The sequence below is a fragment of the Ailuropoda melanoleuca genome, chromosome 15, assembly GCF_002007445.2.
Source record: "Ailuropoda melanoleuca isolate Jingjing chromosome 15, ASM200744v2, whole genome shotgun sequence".
In the NCBI taxonomy this organism is placed as follows: Eukaryota; Metazoa; Chordata; class Mammalia; order Carnivora; family Ursidae; genus Ailuropoda; species Ailuropoda melanoleuca.
Window position 1 is genome coordinate 80,516,273 of NC_048232.1, and position 17,029 is coordinate 80,533,301.

At 58.4% G+C, this 17,029-nt stretch overlaps 1 protein-coding gene across 3 annotated transcripts in view; it reads right to left on the reverse strand.

The window, feature by feature from the left end:
• Positions 1–8,286: 8,286 nt before the first annotated feature.
• SSTR3 (somatostatin receptor 3) overlaps positions 8,287–17,029 on the reverse strand; it is a 19,404-nt gene continuing 10,661 nt past the window's right edge. The window contains exons 1-2 of one of the 3 annotated variants that reach the window (XM_019794448.2): positions 16,320–16,992; positions 8,287–11,726 (exon numbers count right to left, since the gene is read on the reverse strand). In XM_019794448.2, the coding sequence (XP_019650007.1) occupies positions 10,413–11,690 (1,278 nt within the window). In that variant the 5' untranslated portion in view covers positions 11,691–11,726; positions 16,320–16,992 and the 3' untranslated portion in view covers positions 8,287–10,412. Of the gene's footprint in view, positions 11,727–15,274; positions 15,867–16,319; positions 16,993–17,029 lie in introns of those variants that run through there. The other 2 variants (XM_019794449.2, XM_034643615.1) reach the window with 2 other exon arrangements.

Sequence of the window (17,029 nt, forward strand, 5' to 3'; positions counted from 1 at the left end):
TTATTTCACCTAAGCCGACCCAGCCTTGCACTTTCCCAGGGTCACAAAGCTAGTGAAGAGGAGCCACAACCCCACAGAAAGGAAGGGGTCCCCACCCCACTGGAGTCCTATGAACATGCCTGGGCGTGGGGGACGACGGGGTGGTGGTGGTGGTGGCAAAGGCTGCAGTTCCCTGTCTGTCCCTGGAAAGAAGAGGTGGTAACATGACGGCCCTCTGTACAGAAATGTCGAGATGCGAGGGGGATGGATTTCCATCTGGGGCTTGGGGCACCCAACCCTCATGCCCACACTGAGCAAGTGTGGACAGAACGGCCCCTGGCCTATGTATCTTTGACCAGGTCTCATCTCTGGACCTCGGTTTTTCTAGCAGTCTGAGGGATAATCAAACAGCAGTACATCAGGCCTGGAAGGACCCCGAGAGATGGCCTGACCCAATTACTTAATGTGACCCGCAGAGACGGTGACTCAGGATAGACCCCAGTCTTTGGCTCAAGGTCACAGCAGACTGGAGTCCAAGCTGGGATGAGAATCAGACTCTCCCAGCTTCGAGCTTTATGCTGCTTTCACCTCCCAAGCCCACTTGGAGTCCTCCCCTCCGCCCAGGCCTATTCAGGGGTTCCAGGGGGTCCCCCAAAAAGCAGATTGAAGTACTATGGCATTGAGAAAACACCAGGGCCACACTGGCCATGCCCTCTACGTGGCCCTGCCCCAGGCAGCATTCCCAGGGCACTGAGCCAGGGCTGCAAAGGGCGGGAGACAAGGGGAGCCACCCTCCCCACCTTCCCCATGCCGCTGCCACCAGGAAAAGGGCTGAGTCAGCAGCACCAGAGGGGAAGACAGCTCCTGGCTGCCTCTGCCGCCCTTTGGCTTAGAAAGCCTTGCGTCAGAGGAAAGGGAGAAGGGAAGGGAAGACAGATGGGGGATGGGGAGCAGGGCTTGGGGACGCTGGAAGCTTATCCCCCGCTGTGCCAGCACATGCTCCATGCCACCCTCACCAGCCCCTCTGCCAAAGGCCACTCAACCCATTTAACAGGTGGGGAGGCTGAGGCCAGGAAAGGGCCCTGGATTTGCCAGATTCTAGGGCCGGCTCCTTTGGCTTCCAGTCAGGCCATGGCCCCAGAAACGGGCCCCTTGTTCTCTTTGCCCAGAACAGATGGCTGGAGGCAGGCCGGCCGGGACAACGAAACTCGGATATTTTCTGCTTCAATATTTTTCTTCTCATTCTCACTCTGCCTAAAATACCTTCATTTGCAGCATTCCTTGGTCTCCCAGCCATTCGGAAGATCTCCCCGGCTGGCCAGATAGCTTGGAGATGGGGCTCCAACCCCGGGGCTCCAGCTCCTTCTAGCCATGTGACCTTGGGCACATTTCCTACTTCTGAGCCTTGGTGTCTCTGGGCCAGAGGAACATGAAGAGGCCAAGAGCACCTGAGCATTCTGGTGGGATACCCAATAGGGGTACCCTCTGCTGGCCGCCCATCAGTGCTTCTCCATGGTTACACTCTGAATAGGGTAAGGGTATGAGCCCATTCTCCCCACGCGCACCTGAGTCGGAAGCCCTGGCACCCAGGAGATAACACGTCCAGAGAAGAAGCTGGCCTGGGATACCTGTCATCGCTCTGCAACAACCCCCACCAGCAAGGGTACGACCCCAGTGCAGAAAGCCAAAGCCTCTGTCACCAAGGCCAGAAACCCAGGGCAGAGCTGTGAGTGCCCCCACCACCCCCTGCCTGTTGTCCCTGCTCACAAAAGACAGCTCTTACTCCCAACCAGGCTCTGTTCTGAGGTTTTTTACGCGTATTAACTCATCTAATCCCTCAACAATTCTCGGAGGGAGGCACAAATATTAGCCCCATTTTACAGACGAGGCAAATGAGGCGCAGACTCACAGACTCTGAGAACCAAGCTCCGACCTAATCGCACCTAGGTTATAGCCCCGGGTTCCGGAGAAGGTATAAAAATAGTGCGTTAGTGTTTACAAAGTGCCAGGACCCCTCATGTATTTAAAAAAATAAAATGTGTGCCTGTCAAAAAGTGAGATAGAAAACAGTATTCCCGGAGTCGGCATCACAAGCTGTGAAGGGCAAGTCACAGATCTAACTGCTCCGGGTCAGTAAGCAATTAAGAAACTGAACAAAGGAAACCGCGAGCGCCACCTGCTGGGCAGAGCCGTTGAGTCCGGGCAGCTTGTGTGACCCATCCCACTGGGCACCCACTTCACCCCACCCAAGGCTGGTGATGCCCCCCACCCGTCCCATCCCCTTCTTCAGGAGCTAAGGGGGTAGGAGAAGGATGAAGGGCCCACTGCGACGCGCTGGGGAGCTGGCTGGGGCGCCCATGCACTTTTTCCAAACCCCACTCCCCACAAAGCGGCCAGAGGGCCCCAGGAGACCCTTCCTCTCCCAAGCAGTTGGTTCCGCTTCCTCCTGCGTGCAGAACCCTAGACTTGGTTCTCCGGAGCCCTTCCACTGACTAGCTGGGTTGTCCTGGGTGAACTTCCACCTCTGGACTCAGTTTCTCCACCCTGGGCTTTCAACAACCCGCCTCTGATCCCAAGGGTGTTAATCCGAGCTGAGTGAGTTTAATTCCATTTTACGTTAGAGGAAGCTGAATCCCCGAGAGGCCCAGGGAAGGAAGAGCCAGCAGGTCTCGGGGCGTCTGTCCGCCGCCTCCCACCACGCCCCAGAAGAACCCTGTTAACTGTTAGAGGGGGAAACTGAGGCTAGAGGAACAGGTGCAGCAACTGGCTCCCTCCCCACGGCCCACTAGTGGCAGGACCAGAATGATGAGGCCGCCAAGGCGCGTGGGAAGGCAGCAGCCAACTTTCCCGCCTCGCTCGGCGGAAGTGGGGGTGCGACTCCCCGACCCCAGGCCCACCCGCAGCGCCCTGGAGCACTGGGAAAAAGACTGTTGCCGGCCGCGGGCACGCTCCTTTGGCTGCCAGTCAGCCTGATGCCCCCGAAACACGCGGCCCAGGGCTCAGCCAAACCGGATTCCGCCGCGTGGACACTCGCGGGCCGAAGAACCTTAGGCCGGCTCCGCTCTGGCCTCGGGCCTGTACCCGGGAAGCCCAACCCCAGGCGGCAGCGAGGAGCCGCCGCGGCGCCGGGGAGGGGCCTCTGCGCGTCCAGCGCCTGGAGGAGTCGGGTAGGGGCAAGAGGCGGAACTTGGCCGAGCATAGCCGAATCCTGCCAAGTGCTGCCGAGGACAACCGAGCAGAGCCGAGTCTGGCCGAGCCTGGCGGTGGCGGCCGAACATGGCCGAGTCTAACCGAGTGGAGCCGAGCGTGACCGAAGAGAGCCGAGTCCGACCGAGCGGAGCTGCGACCGGCGCCCCCTGCCGGACACAGAGCACAGCGCAGGCCTCGGCCGGAGGTCCGGTTGCTTTCCTGGGAGGCGAGGGTAGGAAGCCCATTTTATGGATGAGGAAACTGAGGCTCCAAGCGGTTCCGAGGCTAGCCCGGAGGCCCGCAGAGCTAAGAAGTGGTGGCGCTGGGGTTGGAATCTGATTGTGTGGCTGACAGCTCATCCGACTGCCACCCACGTAAACAGGCATTGCGCGTTTGCTTTGTTCTCCCCACAATTGCTGCTATTTTACGGCCAGAGAGCAGGAGAGACCTGCGCTGTCTGATGAGCGGAGGGAAGCGGAGCTCGGAGACACCCCCTTCTTACAGATGGAGAAACTAAGCAGGCTCTGGGCCGTGTTGACCAAATGCAGCCGGACGACTGGCCCTTCCGTGTGCAAATATTGACATATTTCCTGGTAATTAAAGCAGATAGCAGGACCGGGAGGCCACGTCCCACCCCTGGCCTCCTTTTCCCCCACCTGTAATAAGCCAGCCACAGGGGACGTCGGCTCCTGGCTGCCTCCAGGCTGTGTTCCTGGGATGTATGAACCAGGACATGAGGTGTCTGGGACCCTGGAGATGCCAAGCGTGGCCCAGACATTTTCTTTGAAAAGGTGCCCTCGGCACACACGTACACAAGGGCTCACCCCTCATTCACCCCCGTGTGCACACCACCGTGGTCTGGCAGCCAGGCCTGTGCTGGGCTGCAGGGCTCCCTGGAGGGTGGCTGAGCCTCCTGGAGATGAGAGTCCCCACGGGGCCTGGGCTGTCCGCATGCCTGTCTGGTCTTCCCTGAGGACATCATCTGTCACTACCCAGTGGCCACCGGGGAGCTGGCACCAATGGCCTCAGAGCTCTCCCCACTCCCTGCATCACTCTTGCCACCTTGCCCCTCAGTTGCATAGCTTTATTTATTTTTTTTAAAGATTTTATTTATTTATGCGACAGAGATAGAGACAGCCAGCGAGAGAGGGAACACAAGCAGGCGGAGTGGGAGAGGAAGAAGCAGGCTCATAGCGGAGGAGCCTGATGTGGAGCTCGATCCCATAACGCCGGGATCCCGCCCTGAGCCGAAGGCAGACGCTTAACCGCGGTGCCACCCAGGTGCCCCTCAGTTTCATAGTTTAAAAAAAAAAAGCTGTAGACACTGGACTGGGGGCTGGAAAACAGGGTTCTTGGTCCCGCTTCTGATGCCATGACCCTGAGCCAGGTGCTTGACCCTCCCGGGCCGCACCGTCCTCTGCTGTAAATGGGTATCAGAGCTGTCCTCAGTACCCAGACCGTCTCGCATGCCTCCTTCCCTGTGCATAAACTCCAGTCTCCTCTTTACACTCACCTGGGCCATCACGCCTCTTGGGGAGACGTCCACCCCCTGGCGGTGGAGGGATCCTTGCTTCTGTGAAAGCACTTTCCAAGTTCGTTAAACACAGCACCTAATGGATCAGGCACCGTGCTAAACTGTTTAGAAATATTAACTCATTTAAACCTCCCAAGAGTAGAGACAGCTGATCTCAGAGAGGAGGCAGAAGCACAGGAAGGTTAATTAACTGGCTCAAGGTCAAACAGCAGTTCCAGCGTCCATGTGCTTAAGAACGGGCTAGTTTTTCTCTTCTCTTCACTGTGACTTCCTCTGCTCCTAAAAGACAGGCCTTGTAACTTCTCTGCCTTCAGCCTTGTACAATTGGCAGTTGCCCCCCAAAACACTTGCTGAATGAAAGAGTGAGTGGGGCCAGTCCAATGGACCCCCTGGAGGTCCTGGAGAGGAGGGGCTGTAATCTCTGTGTTCACTCACTGGGGCTGCCGTAACCGGGTACCACGAGCTGGGTGGCTTGCAACAGAAATTCATTTGCTCCTGGTTCTGGAGGCTGGAAGTCTGAGACCGAAGAGTCAACACGGCTGCTTCCTTCTGGAGGGCTCTGAGGACCTCCTGCCCAGCTTCCGGTGCTTGGCTGGCAACCTTTGGTGTCCCAGGGCTCCTAGAAGCATCACCCCGCATCTTCCCTGTGCTCCTGTCTGTCCGCATCTCCCCTTTGCTTAAGAATGCCAGTCGCATTGGATTAGCAGCCCAGCCTACCCCAGTATGACCTCGTCTTAGCTGCTTGCATCTGAAGGGACCGTACTTCCAAATAAGGTCACATCCAGAGGCACTGGAGGTTAGGACTTGGACATGAATTTGGCAGGGAGACACGACTGCAACGGGAATTAACCCCCATGAGGTCCTGTCTGACACAACTTCTGTCCCTCAGCTGGGCCCTACCTCTGCCTTTCCTCCTTTTTTTTTTTATAATAATATTTTTTATTATATATGTTAGTCACCATACAGTACATCCCTGGTTTTTGATGTAAAGTTCGATGATTCATTAGTTGCATATAACACCCAGTGCACCATGCAATACGTGCCCTCCTTACTACCCATCACCGGTCTATCCCATTCCCCCACCCCCTTCCCCTCTGAAGCCCTCAGTTTGTTTCTCAGAGTCCATAGTCTCTCATGTTTCATTCCCCCTTCTGATTACCCCCCTTTTCTTTATCCCTTTCTTCCCCTACCGATCTTCCTAGTTCTTATGTTCCATAGATGAGAGAAACCATATGATAATTGTCTTTCTCTGCTTGACTTATTTCACTTAGCATTATCTCCTCCAGTGCCGTCCATGTTGCAGCAAATGTTGAGAATTCGTTCTTTCTGATAGCTGAGTAATATTCCATTGTATATATGGACCACAGCTTCTTAATCCAGTCATCTGTTGAAGGGCATCTCGGCTCCTTCCATGATTTGGCTATTGTGGACAATGCAGCTATGAACATTGGGGTGCATATGGCCCTTCTCTTTACTACGTCTGTATCTTTGGGGTAAACACCCAGTAGTGCAATGGCTGGGTCATAGGGTAGTTCAATTTTTAACTTTTTAAGGGACCTCCACACTGTTTTCCAGAGTGGCTGTACCAACTTGCATTCCCACCAACAATGTAAGAGGGATCCCCTTTCTCCACATCCTCTCCAACAATTGTTGTTTCTTGCCTTGTCAATTTTTGCCATTCTAACTTCTGCTTTTCCTCCTTGTCTTGGCTGCATTCCTCCGGCCTCAAGGCCGTAGCACACACAGGTCCCTCTGCCTGGCACTGGGCTGCCCCTGGCTCCCCGAGCAGTGCCCCCCCCCGGCCCCCGCCAGCCCCTTCCCCATCACACCTCTCTCCCGACTAGATGGTGATGCATTTCCTTGTGTGGCTGCCCAGGAACAAGGGGCCAGAGACGGTGTCTGTCTACCCCCATTCTACCTGCAGTCCAGGGTCAGAGCCTTGTCTGCTGTCCATGCTCAGGAAAATCTTTGTTAACTCAATGAGCTACGCCCAGAGAGGTGAAGTAAAGGTTTGTGACAGGGGGCCTCAGTCCCAGGCCTCCTGATTCGGGCCCCATAACTTTTTAGGGGATGCATTTCCCCCACAGCCTTCCAGTGGTCTCACTGAGAATGTCACCAGGGCCTGCCAGTGACAGGGAGCTGTGCAAGGCTGTGGCAGGACCGTGGCCTTGCACGACTCTGGGGAAGGCCCCTCGTGTTCCAGCCTGGGGTTCTTGCCACCTTTAGAGTATTCCTTTCTGTGTTTGGAGTCCGGTGGAGCCCACCCATCACCTCCCCACGGATTGGTGGACTCTGTCTCCCCCACTGCTTGTAGGTGAGGACAACCTGAAGCCCTGGGGCCTTGGCTTCCCCTACCCCAGGCCCTGCGGACTCCCAGCTCCTCCCCGCTGATGCTGAAGCTGATGCTGGCGCGTGAAGTCCGGTCCAGAGCCTGGTGGCCATGGGCTGTTGCCTGGCAACCGCCTCTGAGAGACCCGTTCAAGGTAAGGCCTTGGGTGTGAGCAACTTGAAGATCTGGAGAGGGGGAATCAGGCAGGGAGGGTCATCACCACCCCTTCGTGCCTGCCCAGGCCCACAGCCCCAGGCCTCTCCTCACTCTGCAGCCCCTGCGTTTCCAATAACCCACAGATTCCAGGTCCGAACCCCTATACAGGTTCCCTCAATCCCCCTGGCCCTCCCCCCACGGATTCATGGTCACTGCGTGACACACAACCAGAGGAGGCTAGAGTCACAGTGTGAAAATTGCCCCTGGAGTTTGTGAAATGGAATTCCCCTATTCATTCATTTACCGCAACTATTTGTAGTTACCTGACCCTGGGAACACAGCCCCTGCCTGGAGAGACAAGGCTGGCGGTGGGACCCCCCACGTGCATGAGTGTCGACGGGCACAGGCAGTGACATGTGGCATGGTGGGGAAGCTTGGGGGCTGTGGGATCCAGAGGGGAATCTTGGCTAGGAAACCACTCGCATGGGACGCGTAGCCCCCAGCATCCCTCTGCTCCCACGGCATACACCCCTGCCTCGGGCACAGTAGACCCTTGGTGATAACAGCCCAATATGCCCTCACTCGTGCATGTGGCTGAGATGCCCTATTAAGCGCGCCGCACACACAGTCTGCTGTCGCTGCCTGGAGCGCACCCCTGCCTTCGGCAGTCTGTCCCAAACCCACCCCCTACCGCATGGGACAGGCTAGACTGTCCGACGTAGCATCCCACTTTCTCCCGGGTGGGAAGGCTGGACATGTGACCCACACCTGACCAATCCTCGCACTCCATCACCTTGTCCTTGGTAATTGGCCCAAGGAGCTATCACGTGACCCAGTCAAGCCAATCAGCTTTCTGCCATGAGATTTGCTCTTTGCGCACAGGAAAAGACTCCATCTACTGCTTTGGGCTCAAGATCTGTAAGGATGTAGGCTGAGGCTTGTCGGGCATCTTTCATGTGCCCTGGAGACATGGACTCTGGGAGGCCATACACGGAGACCGAGGCACGCAGAGCTGAGGGGTGAAGAGAGGGAGAGGCATCATACACACACACGCCCGTGCACACCAAGGCAGAGGAACTGGCCCAGGTCACAGCTGGTGTCACGTGTCACTGTCTTTATTGACAAGAGCTAGGGGCAGGAGCAGCAAAGGGTTTCCTTCGGGGCTTTGCAGCCACCCCTTCCGAACAGGCTCACCTGTCCCAGGAATCAGGAAGGCAGGGGCGGCCAGGAAATGCTGAAATGCTGGGGCCCTTCTTCACTCAGACCCCCAGAGCCTCCTCAGGGGAACCCCAGACTGAGGGCTGAGCCTCCAGCTCTAACATCCATGCAACGCCTGGTTTTGTGAACTTCTGAGCAGGCGCGCTCCTCAAGCCCTGCATCTCCGTCTTTGGCCTCTGCCTCCCCCGTCCCCCGACCCTGGGTCCCGCACTATCCTTACCCCCGAGGGCCAGAGACAGGCCACTTGATGAAGGAGCAGGTGTAGGCCAAGCCTGGCATGGGGCCTGCCTCTACTTTATGATCTGAGACACCCACCCCTACCATTGTAGTGTGGGGGGCAGCTTGCCCAGCATGATTCATTTTTTCCCCCAAATCCGAACAGGTAGGCAGACTGGGACAGCCTCCATTTTATGATGGTGAAACTGCGCCCCAGAGAGGTCAAGGCTAGCCAGGATCCTGAGGTGGGTTGAAGAGCTAGGTCTCCCAACCTTCCGTTCACGTGCTTTCCCTGAAAACCCCCTGCCCTCTGCCGGGGTGGGGGATGGAGGGACTTAGCCTGAGGTGCTGTCAGCCCCAGAGCCAATCCCACCATGGTTCTGAGGGCTTATCTCTGGGAGAGAGTCCTTGCATGGTGACCTCTCCTGTAGTCCCTCGCCAGCCCCCATTGTCTTGTCTTCCCTGGGCTGCCCCACACTGTGGCTCCGGAGAATATAGAGAATGGGGAGGCCTGCTCCCCTAACCCTCAGCTCTGTCCCTAGGCCACCATCAAGGTGCAGCCCCTCTTACCAGCACAGAGAGGCCCTCGAGGGAGCCAGCGCTGTACCTTCCAGAGCGTTCGCTTTCGCATCCTGACTGCATCCTTTCCTTGAGATTGACCAGACCAGGCATCCACAGCCTGCTTTCAGCAACGGTGCCACCGAGCTCAGCCCAGAGGGGCCAAGGATGACTGCACGGTCATGGAGCAGATCTGTCCTCCACCCTCCTCCTCCTTCCTCTCTTCTTTCTCTGCCCCCTTCATCCTCCCCCTCCTCCTCTTCCTCCTTCTCCTCACCATGCTGTTTAGACACTGCCTTTCCCTGCCAGTCTGCCTTGGTCTCTGGGAGGGGAGGAACGCCAATGGGTGTTGCTATGACGGGGATCCTGGAGCCCTCAGACACCCAGAGACACCCCCCCCCTCCAGCCACAGGACACGACGTGAACTGGTCAGCTGCCCTCAACAGGGGCTGAGTGGGGCTTTGGGTGGCCTAAACCTATGCAGTTTGGAGACCCTCTTTATGAAAAAGAATATAAAATTCCAAGTACAAAATGAGATACAGGGCCTTGGATGGGCCCAAGCGGTAAGGGACCCTGAAGCTGGCCTGAGTGACTTTCCTGGAAAAACCACCGCCTCTCAGGACCAGGAACACAGGAGTCCCAGCACTGACCATCTGGGCCAAGAGGGCCTGGAGGTTATTGGGTTGTTCAGCAGGTGAGGCCTGAGGCCCAGAGAGGAGGAAGAGCTGGCCGAGGCCTTTCAGCAAGTGGGGCAGGGCTGATGTGGGGCCTGAGCGGTTTGAATCCCTCCCGGCACTGGGGCCCCAGTCCCTCCCCTGCGAACCTGACTCTGACCCCCGGAAAATCAGATCTTGGTCTGTCCCTCCAAGGGCCAAGATTCAGGCTGGTCCACCAGGATGCTGGGTCTTTGAGGGGGAAGTCCAGTCTGCACCTGTCCCCTGGACCTGGGCCCCGCTCCGGAAGGCCAGCCAGCAACACTACCCCTCCGGGCTTCTCATCCAGCAGAGCTTGTCCTGGCTGATTCCTCCCATCCCTGAGTCACAGAAGAGAACACAAGGCCCAGAGAAGGAAAGGGACCTAGGCAAGGTCACACAGCAAGTCTCGGCAGCTATAGGATCAGAGCCCAGGCCTCCAAACATCCCATCGTGGGCCTCTGGCACCATGGACGGCATGCCCCAGGCACACCCACAGCCTCTGTCCCATCCTTGGGCCACGCTGGCCCTCCGCGGGCCCCTACAGATAGCTGATGTGCAGTGCACCTGGCTTGTCTGCAGCCGAGGCCTCTTGGGGGAGGAACTGCTTGTCCTTGCTGGCCTTGCCGCTGGGCGGCTTCTCCTGCCTGCTGGTGCCCGGCTGCACGATGAGGCTGACCCGGCCATTCACCTCCTTGCCCTCCCCCTGCTTCCCTGCCCCCTCCCGCCCGTCCTCCTCCCTGTCCTCCTCCTCCCCCTTGTCCTCCACCGTCTTCCCCCCCGGAGGTCCGGCGGGAGGCTCCTGGCTGCGCACGCGGCGGGAGGGCCGCAGCAGGACCCTGCGAAAGCCCTGCTTGAAGCGGTAGGAGAGGAAGCCGTAGAGGATGGGGTTGGCGCAGCTGTTGGCGTAGGGCAGCGCCACCACCAGGAAGTAGAGGCCGAAGAAGGCGGGCTCCTCGGGCAGCGGGCACACCACGTTGACGATGTTGAGCACGTAGAACGGCATCCAGCAGAGGACGAAAAGCGCCACCACGGCCACCACCATGCGAGTGACCCTGCGCTCCGAGTGCCGCCGCCGCTGGCACGAGGGTGCCCGCACCTGCCGGCCGGCCGAGCGCACCTTGACCACGATGAGCAAGTAGCAGAGGCAGATGACCAGCAGCGGCCCGAAGAAGCCCAGCGCGGCCGTGTAGATGATAAAGCCGGCGCGCCAGGCCGCCGCCGGCTCGGGCCACTGCATGTGGCAGGTGCTCATGCCGTGCGGCACCCCCGAGAAGACCACCACGGGCAGCACCACCACCGCCGAGGCCACCCAGACGGCCACGCTCACCGTGCGGGCCACGGGAGCCGTGCGCCAGCGGGCGGAGCGGGTGGGGTGCACCACGGCCAGGTAGCGGTCCACGCTCATGACGGTCAGGCAGAAGATGCTGGTGAACTGGTTGATGCCGTCCACGGCCATGACCAGGCGGCACATGAGGGAGCCGAAGGGCCAGTAGGACAGGGCGTTCTGGGCAGCCAGGAAGGGCAGCCCCAGCATGAAGAGCTCATCGGCCAGGGCCAGGTTGAGGATGTAGACGCTGGTGACCGACGGGCTGGCCGTATGCCTCAGGACCACGTAGATGACCAGGGAGTTGCCCAGCAGGCCCACCACGCACACCACCAGGTAGACCAGTGGGATGAGAACGCCGCTGACGGCCAGCCCTGCCACGCTTGGGGCGGCTGACGCGTTTCCCAGGGTGGCATCCAGGAGCCAGGCCGAGGAGGTGTTCCCAGGTTCCAAGGTTGTGGGCACAGACACGGGATAGCCAGGGGTGTCCATGGCCGAGGGGAGGGTAGTCAGCAGTCAGCTATTGGCCTGGAGGAGGAAGGACAGCGCTATGTCACAGCGGATGACAGCTTTCTCTGCGCTGCCCCTCCCCCACCACCCTGACCTTGGAGACTTGTAGCACTACCCGCCAGAGTTTAACATACACCTTTTACTCTGCACAGGCCAGCAAGGTGGGCCAGCAAGCTGTCCCCACTACTCAGAGGAGGAGTCTGAGTCTCAGAGAGGTGAAATGTATCACGGCTGGGGATGGCATGGGCTTGTCTGGCTCCAAAGGGCAGCGACCTTCACTGACCTGTGCACCACAGTGTCCCCTTCACCTTCGCACCTTTGCACCTGTGCGTGCCCCACAAATGTATAATAGAGGAGCAAACGGATCATTTCATCAGCCCATGGCGGCATAGGCCTTTCCTTCCGTTTTTCAAACATTTTTGACGCCAATGGGTTTGACCTTGCAACTCAGTGAAATCACATTGTTTCATAAAGCAATACCTGCCCTTTCTACGTAGGGTGCCCTGGCTGGCAGAACCCCGAGGGATCCCCCCTGTGATAGACTGAATGTATTCCCCCCTGCGCCCAAATTTGTGTACTAAAATCCTAACCCCCCAGAGATGGTATTGGGGGATGGGGGACTTTGGGGACTCCTAAGGTCTTCACAGTGGAGCCCCCCTGAATGGGATCGATGTCCTTATAAAAGGCCCCAGAGAGCTCCCTCACTCCCGCTGTATGAGGACACAGCAAGACGACTGACTGTGAATGAGGAAGCAGGTATCACCGGACAGAGAATCTGCCGGCACCTTGATCTTGGACTTCCAGCCTCCAGAACGGTGAGAAATAAATGTTTTTAAGCCTTCCCTCCCCAGGCTGTGGTATTCTGTTATAACAGCCCTGAATAGACTGAGAGACAGCCACCAGCCGGTCTCAGCCCTTACATTTGAAAACCAGTGCTGCATATCACGGGCTTTAACCCTGAACCTCGGTCTCTAGATGAACTGCAGAGGACCATGAACCCCCCCCCCAAACTGCTGTGCAAAGCCCAGAGCTTCCATCAGGTTCTTCAGGTTCTGAATGGCGTTAAGAACCACAGGCACGGGGATGTCCCCTCTCCTGGGAATGGGAGTGCTTGGGGACTTCCCAAGCCTAGCCCACCCCACGGTGTCCCCCACAAAGGCCCCCTGGAGTGGCTAGCTGTGAACCTGGCAGGGTGGGCCCATGGGGCCCCTTCTCTCCCCGTGGTGAGAAATGCACAGCACCTTGGGGGGAGGTACAAGAATAGCCACCCCCCTCCGCACAGGTGGGGCAGGCTGCCCAGAGAAGAGGACATTTCAGATGGGCCTTGAAGCATGAATAAGAGTTTGCCCAATGACACAGTGGGAACCGGCATGCCCATTCACTTCCTTAGTCTGTTTCTTATCACGCCTCCCGTGTATGATAGGGAGCTAGGACTCTTCCCCATTTCCCCACTAGACTGGCTCTCCTTAAACGTGGAGACCCCCTCTCGGCTTTGAGCCGTCTCCTCGTCCCTTCACACAGCACAGGCTCTGCACCAGTGTTTGAGGCATTGAACGAATCAGAGAAACCCGGAGTGGACAATTCTCAATGCAAAGGGAGGATGAATTGCTGATAGCAGAAATTCAAGCCCCACTCGCTCGGAAATCCACGCACCTCAGCACTTGTGAGCCTCTGTCAGTGGGACTTCCTGGCTCTCAGGAGGCCCAGTTAGAGGTTAAGCCTCCCCCGGGGCCTGGACCTCTCCCCACCCCTTCTTCCTGATGACCTTCCCCAGTCCCTTGGCTCCTGTCCATCCCCTGCCTATCCCTACAGAAAACCCTAGAGAGAAAGAAAGCCTCCGATATCCCCACTCTGAGCCAACACTGAGCCTGGATCGCCTCAAGTGGGACCTGCCACCTGCATTGCCCCATCCAGACACTACTTATAAGATACAAAGCTTCTGGAAAGGAGGGGCACCCCAACTTGGAGCAGACACCTCTGGGTGGGTGAGCCTGCCTGGTTGCCCGTGCTCGAGGACCTTGGGTTCCTAAAGACTCTGAGCACCAGGCCCGGCAACGTGGAGAATGGCAAAGAACCCCTTGGCTGTGGTTCCTCCTGATGTTACCCCAGGCTGGTTGGGCTCAGAGCACCCCTCCCTGCTCCTTCAACCCCAGGGGAGGAGCCCCCAACCTGTCATTACCCCAGGGTCGCATCAACCCTCCTGAGCCTAGGACAGTGGCGCTAAGGGAGAGGCTCTCTGGACGTTGGTCTCATAGGATCCTAACAGTGCTGTCAGCTCCTTGTCACCGACCCCAGCTGCCAGGTTCCAGGCTAAGCCGGTGACACCCAGCATCCTATGGGGTCTTATAGGGTGAGGGATAGTGTTGTCCCCACCATTAGACAGGGCACAAAAGTGAGGCCGCACAGCCCTGGTCACACAGCTAGGAAGGGGCAGACCTGGGAGGACCCTGAAGGTCATCCTCCAACACACACACACACGCACACGCACACACACCCCTCCATTTCACAGGCCGGTAGACTGAGGCTGGGCCTTGGGGAGGCCCGCAGCTGGCATCCCCCTCTCCCACCAGCCTATGCAGAGCTCCCCTCACTGCTCTTCGGTTTCTTGAACTATTAGGATCATGGGCTCAAACCCCTGGAATCCTAGGGTCCTAGACATAGAATTTTAGGTTTTTAGAACTGAATTACGGAGTTCTTGATCTTCAGACTCTGTGTCCTTGAGTCAGAATGTCACAATTCCTGAATGCCAGAATCAGCTCTCTTCTACCTGGAACTGTGGCATCTGAGACCGTGCAGTTCTTTCTGGCTTCCTCCGCCCGGGAGCCCTACATCACCCGTCCGTCTACCTTGCCCGCCGCCCTGCGTGCGCATCCTCTCTACAGCCTCCCCGCGGGGCAGCCAATCCCAGCCCAGGGCTGGAGGAGACAGGAGAGTGCCAGGCTCCTGAGAGAGGAGTAGGGAGCTGGGCAAACCTAATTTCCAGGCTGCAGGGACAGATGCCCCCAGGGAAGCCTGGAGGTGAGCTCTGAGGACTGCCCCCCTCCTGCTCGGGCACACTCCTGGCCACCACACACACGCACACGTGCTAACACACGCGGGCCTGGGAACACAGCACACCCAGCCAGGCTCTGCCTGTGTACCGGGCATTGCCACAGCCCCTCCCAAAGCCCCCGCCGCCCTGGAACACTGTCTGCCTCCGCCGTCATCTGAGCCCATCTTCCCTGTCAAAGTTTAACAGGCCAGGCTCCAGAAGCGGGAAAATTACAGCTTTCCGCGGGCAGAAGCCAACCTGCAATTTAGGGGCCGCCTTTTCTTTTAAGGAGCTGGAATACTGTGCATGATCTAGTCCATCCTCGGGGAGGAGGGACTTTTCCTCCCTGTCTGGTTTATCTTTGGCACACACTTGCCTGAAAGCTGGGGGCGGACTCCTCAGAGGACTGTTTGAGAGGGGACAGAGGCTCAGAGAGGGTGAGTGGCTGCCCTGAGCCACACAGCAATTCAGGACAGCCCCTCAGAGATGCCAGACACCCCAACCACTTTCCATGTGTCCGCCCCCATCCGCTTACCCTCTTGAGAGCCGGCTCTGGGTCGCGGGAACCCTGAGCTACTTATTTCTTTAGCCCCAGCGCCTGGCACAGCGCGTGGCACTGGGAAACGAGGGCAGACCAAGCAGTTCAGCAAGTAGAGCTCCGAGTGAGGCAGGGCATGGCTCCTGGGCACAGGGCTCAGACCCACATTCTGCCTCACAAAGCCCAGGAGGGAGGATTTTTACAGAGGAGGAAGCTGAGGCTCAGAGAAGTTCAGCAACTTGCACGAGGTCACGTAGCTGGTGAGTGGGACAGCAGAATTCAAACCCAGTTCTGTCTACTCCTAAACCATCAGTACCTCCCGGCCCTGCTGGCTTCCCCTGAAGGCCCCCAGCTGAGGGGAATCCAGGACTGGGACCTGGGACGGCCCTGAAGGCTGCAGGCTGATGTCCCCTGCCAACTGCATTCTGCTCGCCCTCTGCAACCCTGGGCTTTCCCTCAAAAGATCTGGGTTGTACTAATCAATGCCGACTGACTCACTCCCATTCGAGGCCTGGGGTCTGACCCCTAGGAGCACACCCCACAAGGCCTGGGCTGGGGGCTTGGTCTCTACCACGGAATGATGATACCCAATTACTGTGTGACCTTGGGCAAATCACTTCCTGCCTCTGGACCTCAGTTTCCTCCTATTCCAATGCAGACAGGTAGCCCCACCTCCCAGGGTTGCTATAAAGATTAAATGGGAGTGTGCCATGCACGGAGCCCAGCACGGAGGGAGAGCTCAGGGAAGCTGACACCGGGGCAGAGGCGGCCCACCGACATGATGCATCTGGTTTCTTCCAGAGCTCTAACGCTCTGCTGCCGTGTGGTTCCAGTATTCTAGAACCATAGCACGAGAATCTGAGATGCACTTGCCCCCCACCCCCCCACAGCCCACCAAGAGGTCACAGGGAGGCCTCCTTCCTCCCTGGGCCTTCCCACTCTCTCCCAGTCCCCAGCCGCAGCTTCCCAAGTTCATCCTGGGCAGAGGGTGGGCTCCAGCACCCCACCCTCTGGGACCACACCCCAGCCCCAGCCTCCTTACCTGCCCATGGGGTGAGGGTTCCCCTGCTTGCCGCCAGACTGGTTACCATTCTGCTGCCCCCTCTCCCTGCCCAGTCCCAAAGTGCCCAGAGCAGCCTTAGCTGGGGTCCCCACACAGTGCCCACTTCTAGACAGCTTACGGCCCCAGCCCCTTCCTAGGCCTGCGGCGGCCACGACTGCCCACAGAGCCTCTCCCATCTGGTCTCCGGCCCTGACTTCCCACGGGCGCCTGGTGCGTCACCCCCCATCTCCAGGACACGTCCTGGAGGGGGGGTTAAAGGCACAGAGGGGGGTCTGTGGGCAGGAGCTCAGGGTGGGGGTGGGCAGAGAATCTCCCAAGGAAAAGAAAAGGGGAGCAAGGACTATCGGAAGCTAGTAGAAATAGAGGGGAAAGGGGGGTCGGTCGGAGGTGGAGAGAGAGGGAGAGGGAGAAGACAGTGAGTGGGTGGAAAGCCAGAATGAGGGGGAGTGATAAGAAATGCGTGGCAGGGAGAAGAGAAGCAGGAGCAAAGAGGAGAGAAGGGGCGAGAGGGAGATGCGGAGAGAGGCAGGGATGGAGAGCGGGGAAGGAGGAAGGAGAAGGAGGGGGTGGCAGGCAGAGTGACAGAGAGGGATTGTGCCACAGATGGTGACATGGAGAGCCAGGGAAGGAGGGAGCAGGAGTGTGGGGGGGGTGCGGGAGGGGCCGGAGAGCAGGTGCAGGGAGGGGGG